The following is an 8,034-nucleotide window of genomic DNA, read 5'->3' as shown; positions in this document are numbered from 1 at the left end:
TCACAAGTCATCATAGTTTATTTACATCTGTAAATATCTCTTGCAGTCTTGAAAGTGCAAGCAGACGAAAAATGCACATGTAATTAAAAATAGCCAACCTTTTGGATTCCGAGTGGCATATAAATAAAATGTAAAACATTTTTCCAAAAGCACAAACAGACATGAAGGAAGGACAGAAATCAGATGAGGCTATTTACATATGAGGCGCCCAAATGTGTAGAAAAACTGCATGTTAATAGTGTTTTGTGGGGAGCATGAATGCAGAATGTCTGTGAAATTGATCCCCATCTGTTGTCGCGTGTGTGATGGTGTTGCTCTTAGGAACTCTGGCCCTTTTTGTAATGGATTCTTGGTTTGGGGACGTCCCTCTCCTCCCTCCCACCAAGCGGCTAGTTTAGCTGTCTGTGTCATTGACGGTTGATGCTGGAGTTTGACGGCGTCTGTTGGATTCGGTGTCTTCCTGTTGAGTCTGTGGTATTAAAAAAAGTTTCCAGTCGACAGTGTTTTCCAACTCCCTGCTGTAATAAATCCAAAAAAGAAAGACAAGCACTAAGATGTGATAGTGGAGGGAAAAAAAGAGATGCCCAAAAGAGGGGGGCTGAAATGAAAAGAGTTTGCTGGATCTCCTTTAATACTCGCATGTGGTTTTATTCTTCCCCAGCTGCCTTTTAGGCTAAAACTCAATATAAAGTATGTTTTGACGAAATGTAAGGACTGCTAATACAGCAAACATCCAAAAACAGTGATAGAAATCAATATATCATGGTAAAGTACAACCCAAATGGACTAAATGGTCTTTTGAAAGTCTCTGGTATCTTTCAACTTTTATTGCACCAATTACCACTCAGAGAGAGTGAAATCGACCCAGAGATTTTCTAAACCGGGAACCTGAACTTCTCTGTGGTCCAGAACGACTGTTATCTGACTTTCAAGATGTATGCACTCACTTGAAATCATTGCATTCACTGAACTGCAAAGCCATGTGGATCAATCTCACAAGCCCTGTCAAGAACTATATATACAACCTCAATTCCAGAGAATGTGGGGCGCTTTGTAAAATGCAAGAAAATCAAGAATCTTTTTTTTTTTTTTTTCATTCTCTTTAACGTTTATTTAATAGACAAAATGTACAAAGAAAAGATTTCCAAAGTTTTCACTGACCAATATAAATGTATTTTGTAATGTCTGCAACACATTCCAAAAAAGTTGGTACAGAATCATGTTTAACACGGTCACATCCAGGAGAGAGATGTTAACAGTCTTCAAGAGACAGAACCCTCGGAGATCAGCCGGACCTGACTCTGTTTCTCCATCCACCCTGAAGTACTGTGCTGACCAGCTGTCTCCAGTGTTTACAGATATCTTTGAGATCTCTTTGGAGATATGCCATGTGCCAGCCTGCTTCAAGACCTCCACCATCATCCTGCTGGCAAATAAACCCAGGATAACAGGTCTTAATGACAACAGACCTGTCGCCCTGACATCTGTAGTAAGGAAGTCATTCGAGTGCCTTGTGTTGTCCCAGCTCAAAACCATCACAGACCCTCTCCTGGACCCCCTGCAGTTTGCCTACAGAGCCAACAGGTCTGTAGATGATGCAGTTAACATGGCCCTCCACTTTATCCTTCAGCACCTGGACTCCTCTGGAACCTATGCCAGGATCTTGTTTGTGGACTTCAATACAATCATAGCGGCTCTGCTACAGGACAAGCTCTGCCAGCTGAATGTGCCGGATTCCACTTGTAGGTGATTACTGTAAACTGTTTCAAAATAACATGGATATTCTATAACTGTTTCACTTTTATTTTGCCTCTGACCCAACTTTTTTTGGAATGTGTTGCAGCTGTCAAATTAAAATTTGTTAAAGGTCCTATGACATGAAAATTTCACTTTCTGAGGTTTTTTAACATTAATATGAGTTCCCCTAGCCTGTATATGGTCCCCAAGTTTCTAGAAATTTTAATCGGTGTAAATCGAGTTTTTTCTATCTTTCTCTGCCTTTGAGAGAATGGGAGCTCAAACGGGCTGATCTTGAATCTCCTCGTTGTGACGTTGTAAGGAGAATTGTTACCTCGTTACAAACAGACTTTTATGATATGGAGTCGACAGCACCGGCACAAACAGTGAGTAACCGTGTTGATTTAATGCCTGATCTGTGATCAGTGATTTCTGATGGGTAGCTAATCATTCAAGTTCACACAGACTTTCTTTCTAAATCGTTTAATACCGTTTATGCATTAGTGAATCAAGCCAGTGACTAAACGATCAACTTCACGTTGTTTCTCTTAGTAGCATGAAAACAAATCTGTTATTTAAATTGTAATTTAACTACAGAGAGCGATCAAAGAACTTTTTTTTTCGGAGCTGTCACACATCGCGAGTATATCTGCACACTTGCCCAAACTGCCGTTACAATGAATGATGCTGTTATGCTGCACAACGGAGCTCTTACTGTATTCATGTGGTGCATTCATGTGTTTGCTGTTAGTTGTGGTGAAAGCATTTTGTGAGAGAAAACGTGTTGCAATAATGACAAGATCACTGCATTCACGCGATAAACAGACTCTGTTTACTCAATGCTCATCACTGCAGCCTTCATGTGATGGGAAAAGATCGAAAAATAATTATATAATCAACAAATCCACGATTAGTTAATCTCGACAGCTGTAATAGTAAATATATACACATATATATTTGAGAGGGGTTCCACATTTTTTATATTTGAGAGGGGGAACGCATTTCGAATGCAAAGATGTCAGCCAATCACAACAGTTGTGGTTTACTCGGAGTCTCACTGCAGACACGCCCCTTCAAACAGAGCATTCAAGCCAGAGGGCTAATATCAGGATCTAAAAATGCTTTTTATTTCTAAATTTTAAATGTAAAAATCATACTAACAATATAAGTACACCTAAGAAAACATTAAAAAGCATTTAAAGAAAAGGAAATAATCCATGTCATGGGACCTTTAATGGTTACAAAATACATTTACACTGGTCAGTGAAAACTTTGGAAATCTTTTCTTTGTGCATTTTGTCAATTAAATAAAAGTTATTAGTACTTTATGAACACACACACACACACACACACACAAACACACACACACACACACACATGTATTTGCTTTCAAACTATTAATCCCAATTAATCGCATTATTATAAAAATACACACACATACAGTATATATTTTGAAAATATTTACGTCTATTAATATACTTATATTTTATATATATTTAATATATAAACATAACATATAGTTCTTAAATATAAACATGCATGTGTTTGAATTTATGTATACACTAGTGCTGTCAAATGATTAATCACATCCAAAAAAGAAGCGTTTTTGTTTACATTATGTGTATTTCTTTATGTATATATAAATACACCCACATAAAATCTATATATATATATATTTAAAATATTTATATGTATATTTATATTACATATATATTTAATATATAAACAAACATATTCTTAAATATTTACATGTATGTGTGTGTATTTATATATAAATAATACAATAATAAATATACACAGTACACATATATTATGTAAAAAAAACTTATTTTGGATGCGATTAATCATTTGACAGCATAAATATATTATAATATTTTGAATTAGCTGTCACTGTCATATATTCTGTTTCCATATTAATTTAAAAGTGACTTTGCATTTTCTGTTTTTTAAACATGCCTATCTAGTTTATTAATTTTTTTTTTAGTTTTAGTTATATTTTTGCTTTAAGTCAAACTAAAAAAATAGAAATGTTGCCTTGGTAATTAGCTGAAATTAGATGAATTTTGATAATACAGTAATTTAATTTTTTAAATAAATCTATTATTTCAAAGTATATATATATATATTTCTTTAAACAATATTTTTTAACAGTACATGTCATTAATACTTAATATAGATGTAAAATGTACTTGTCATGAAAGTAATGCAAAAAATCCCAAACATGGGCTTAATTTTTCTATTGCAAAACTTTTTTCTTTTGATTCTGTGGTGAAATATGACCGGGGTGTTTTTTCCTGAGATCCAACCACAACAGCATGTCAGCCAACACAAAGTAGCTCTGAAAGTCTCCTAATGCAGATAATTTCACAGAGGCCAGCGTGACCAATCACTAATTTGTTCTCAGTGTGATGTTAACTTTGGTTTGGCCTTTCAAAGAGGAGGGCAGAAGTTACTGGTGGCGATAAGACTGTGGTCAGGCAGATTAGTCGGATAAACAGAGCGGTGATCCACAGACAACACACAGCAGGATCAGGTGGAAATCGCCATCAGATTCCACATGTCCTGAGTATTATGTAGCCAAACACATGGCAGTGTTTATACTGAAACAGCAGGAGTTGAGCCACTACACCTTGAAAACAGATTAGTAAGAATAACCCCAGCTATTTCCCTTCATTTTGATAAACTTTATGCTCATAGGTCACAGACGGGGAGGTCAAACTCGCTCAGACCACCAAAGAAGGACCTGATGAAGTAATAATAACACAATTATTCTAATCAGAACTAAACTGCTCTGACATAAACGTGGCATTAAACACCCAGTAGTGTTCTTTATCGGTCTTAAAACTAAAGACATTTGACCTCTGGAGAATTTACAACGTGTTATGAACACATCTGGATGAACATTGTCTGGTGTTTTGTTGCCAGACAATTTAAAACATGTACAAAACATGCCAATAGTGTAAATCTGACTAGAAATCTTTTTAGTTTTGGTTTGAGATTATTACATCAATTTTTTTTATTGTAAATGTTATATATTATATAATATATACAAAACATTTATATTTTATTTTGAACACTACCATTGAGTCTGGGGTCAAAATGATTTTTATTCTATACTTTTATTTAGCAAGGATGTGTTAGATTGATCAAAAGTGACAGTAAAGACATTTCTAATGTTACAAAAGATTTGTATTTCAAATAGATACTTTTGAAATAATTCTTTTGAACTTACTATTCATCAATAAAACCTGAAAAGTTATATCACAAAAATATGAAGCTGAAGCAGCACACATGATTTCAACACTTATATATTATGTATAAATAAGTAAATAAATAAAACCTTTCTTGTTCAGCAAATCAGCATATTAGAATGATTTCTGAAGGATCATGTGATACTGAATACTGGAGTTATGTTAAAAAAAAAAGTTAAAATTCAGCTTTGCATCACAGGAATAAATTACATTTTAAAATATATTCTAATAGAAATATATATTTCTTAATTATTGTAAAAATATTTCACAATATTAAGTGTTTTTACTGTATTTTTGATCCAATAAATCCAGCCTTGGTGAGCATAGGAAACTTATTGTGAAAACATTAGAAAAATATTGACAACCCCACATCTTTGAATGGTAGTTCTTGTATACATATATATATATACAGTATATGTGAGATGTTTAGCTTGAAAAGTTAGCTTTTTATAAGAAAAACATTCTTTGCCAATCCAAAACAAAGTCCTCACCAGCCAAGAAACTCCCAAATAATGTCCAGCTGTCATGCTTAATGGATCATTAGAGACACGATAAATTGAAGTGAATGAATTACCCTGTGAAACCAGATTTAGTGGTGTGTACTCATTAACTTCATTTTTACAATGTTTTTTCTTCATGAAGAACAATGTTGATTAGATCTGGAAACTCAAACTTGGGAACTTGTAAAACCTCTCATGGTTTGAATTATCACTGTGCTCCAAGAATCCATTGTCCCAGCTATGAGTTCTTGCCTTTTATTGAAGAATGGAATCCATTTCAGATATGTGATTGTTTTCCTGAAGAGAGAAGAGACGATAAATCTTTTTTAAGAGCCTGTTAACTTGAACGTTCACATGGTACGATGTGTGAGCGTTTGAGGATTTATTAACTGAAATGTCAAGTTGTTTTTAAGAACATATTCCCTGCTCTCATATTCTCTGGTCTTCTGACCTTAAAATATCATTTCAGTTTCTCATATAAATGCCCCCACCCTCCTCTATATACATCTCTTACCATGTCTTCGTCGCAGTCCTCGTGTGTGAGCTCCTCTCCGTCCTCCACATCACTGTGCTGCAGTTCCTCAGACTCTGAGCCCGACTCGTCCTGAGACCGTTCGCTCTGCATGTCCTCTGCCTTCTGCAACTCTGCTCACAGACAAACGTTTACATGCACCACATAAACAATTAAGCTATATGGGAAAGTAACTGTTGCTGTAACTTATCATCAGACTTTTAAACCCTGTAATGCCTGACACATAAAATAATAGAAATACAAAATTCTTCTTCTTCTGACATCTGATTATTCTAGCTTACTTGCTAAAAAAAAAAGTATAAAATATCGAACTGAGGGCAAAAGACATTTAGTAGATTGTGCACGACAGGCTTTTCAGAAAAGTTTTGAGACGTTAATGATTTAGAGGGCTTCATATCAAACATGTAGAGTAGTCTTTACAGGGTTAACGATGCTGTGAGTGATTTCAGCTGCTGTACTGAAGTAACTGTCTCTATTTCCACTGCTTAAATATGTCAGTATGCCTTTGGGATTTTCTGGTCCCTCCAGCATTGGCGAACCACGGTCCAAATTGAATTCTCGCATCCTAAACAACCAAGACACCTCTGTAGGGACACGTTTCAAGAGCAGACATGTGGATAAACATTGCCAATGTAAAGAAAAACTTGGAGCTCACTTTTATTTACGCATCGGTCCAGTTGAAAAGTTACGAGAAGAGTAAGTGCTAGTCGACTTTCCTCCCTCACCAGGGCTTTTAAAGCATCTCCTCAACAGTCAGCAACACTTGCATACATGCACAGAAATGTGCTTCGCTCTGGGGGGACATCATCATTGATTAGCCACATCACAACAATTCCTGGACAGACGAAGAAGGAGAATGAAGCGGCTTTCCGTGTCTAAATAAACATGTTGCGTTCTGTGGTAATGCTTGTCAAATTGACCGCTGATGTGAAACAGAGGGACATATCTGCAAAGCTGGATTGGAGCCACTGAGCCGTAAAAGTGTTTAACCACGAATGGCTCCGTGTGACAGCGGCGGTGTTGCGCTGAGTCGGCACTTTGTGTGGAGAGTAAACTGCTTGCTGCGGTTTCCTTGTGATTAAAACAGCCCTTGAAAAGCTTTTCTCAAAAAATATTTACTGAGAGGAAGGTATAACAGGCACATTTTGATGAAATCGTTTCTAATAGAATACAACCTTGATTTATCTCCAAACAACCAGGCTTGTATAGTACAGAATAATACAGTATGGTGTGCATACCGTATATATGCATTACTCTTCAAATGTCTGGAGTCAGTTTATCTGGCAAGGACACATTCAAATTATTACAACTTTCACATTGTTACAAAAGATTTCCATTAAAGTGAATGCTGTTCCTCTGCATCCTGAAACAAATGTATCATGGTTTCAACAAAACTAAAATATAAAACAGTATTATATAAAAGTATAAAATATAAATGATACATTTCTGAAACACTGTTGTAATCCACTCTATATATCAAAGTTGCTATCACTAACTAAAACTAAAAGATAAATTTTTTTTTAGCTTAATATTTTTGAAACAAATACTTTTTTTGGATTCTTTGATTAAAAGAAAGTTTAAAAGAATGGCATTAATTTATTTTTTATCATTATAAATGTCTTACTTTTCTCAATTTAATGCATTCTTGCTAACTTCATTAGCCCAGAAATCTTACTGAACCCAAATGCTGGAACGGTATTGTGTTTGTGTGTATGGCAGATATTTAGATTTGACACATAAGATCACACCTGTGGCACAGTATTTGTCCTCTGTGATCTGGTCGAGACGTCCCAGCAGCGCGTCGATGTTGGACTTGATCTGCGTCAGTTCTGATTTAATAGCCTGCAGCTCGGTTGATTTCACTGCTCACACGTACAGACAAGTTTGCAAAAGAACACAATGTTTTAGATGAATACATCAAGTTTATATATGGCCATAAAACCAAAAACAGAAATAAAAGCAAGGCACGGGTAATTGGTTCTGGATTTGTAATGGAGCACTGCCCAAGACAAAA

At 35.5% G+C, this 8,034-nt stretch overlaps 1 protein-coding gene across 2 annotated transcripts in view; it reads right to left on the bottom strand.

Moving 5' to 3' along the window:
• LOC127958991 (RNA-binding protein Raly-like) overlaps positions 1–8,034 on the bottom strand; it is a 67,166-nt gene continuing 59,132 nt past the window's right edge. For both annotated transcript variants that reach the window (XM_052557990.1, XM_052557989.1), the window contains 4 exons: positions 7,769–7,882; positions 6,003–6,133; positions 5,741–5,785; positions 1–518 (listed from right to left, as the gene is read on the bottom strand). In XM_052557990.1, the coding sequence (XP_052413950.1) occupies positions 5,744–5,785; positions 6,003–6,133; positions 7,769–7,882 (287 nt within the window). In that variant the 3' untranslated portion in view covers positions 1–518; positions 5,741–5,743. The remainder of the gene's footprint in view (positions 519–5,740; positions 5,786–6,002; positions 6,134–7,768; positions 7,883–8,034) is intronic.

Source organism: Carassius gibelio, chromosome B6, assembly GCF_023724105.1.
Source record: "Carassius gibelio isolate Cgi1373 ecotype wild population from Czech Republic chromosome B6, carGib1.2-hapl.c, whole genome shotgun sequence".
Classification (NCBI taxonomy): Eukaryota; Metazoa; Chordata; class Actinopteri; order Cypriniformes; family Cyprinidae; genus Carassius; species Carassius gibelio.
This window is presented reverse-complemented; position numbering and strand designations above follow the sequence as displayed.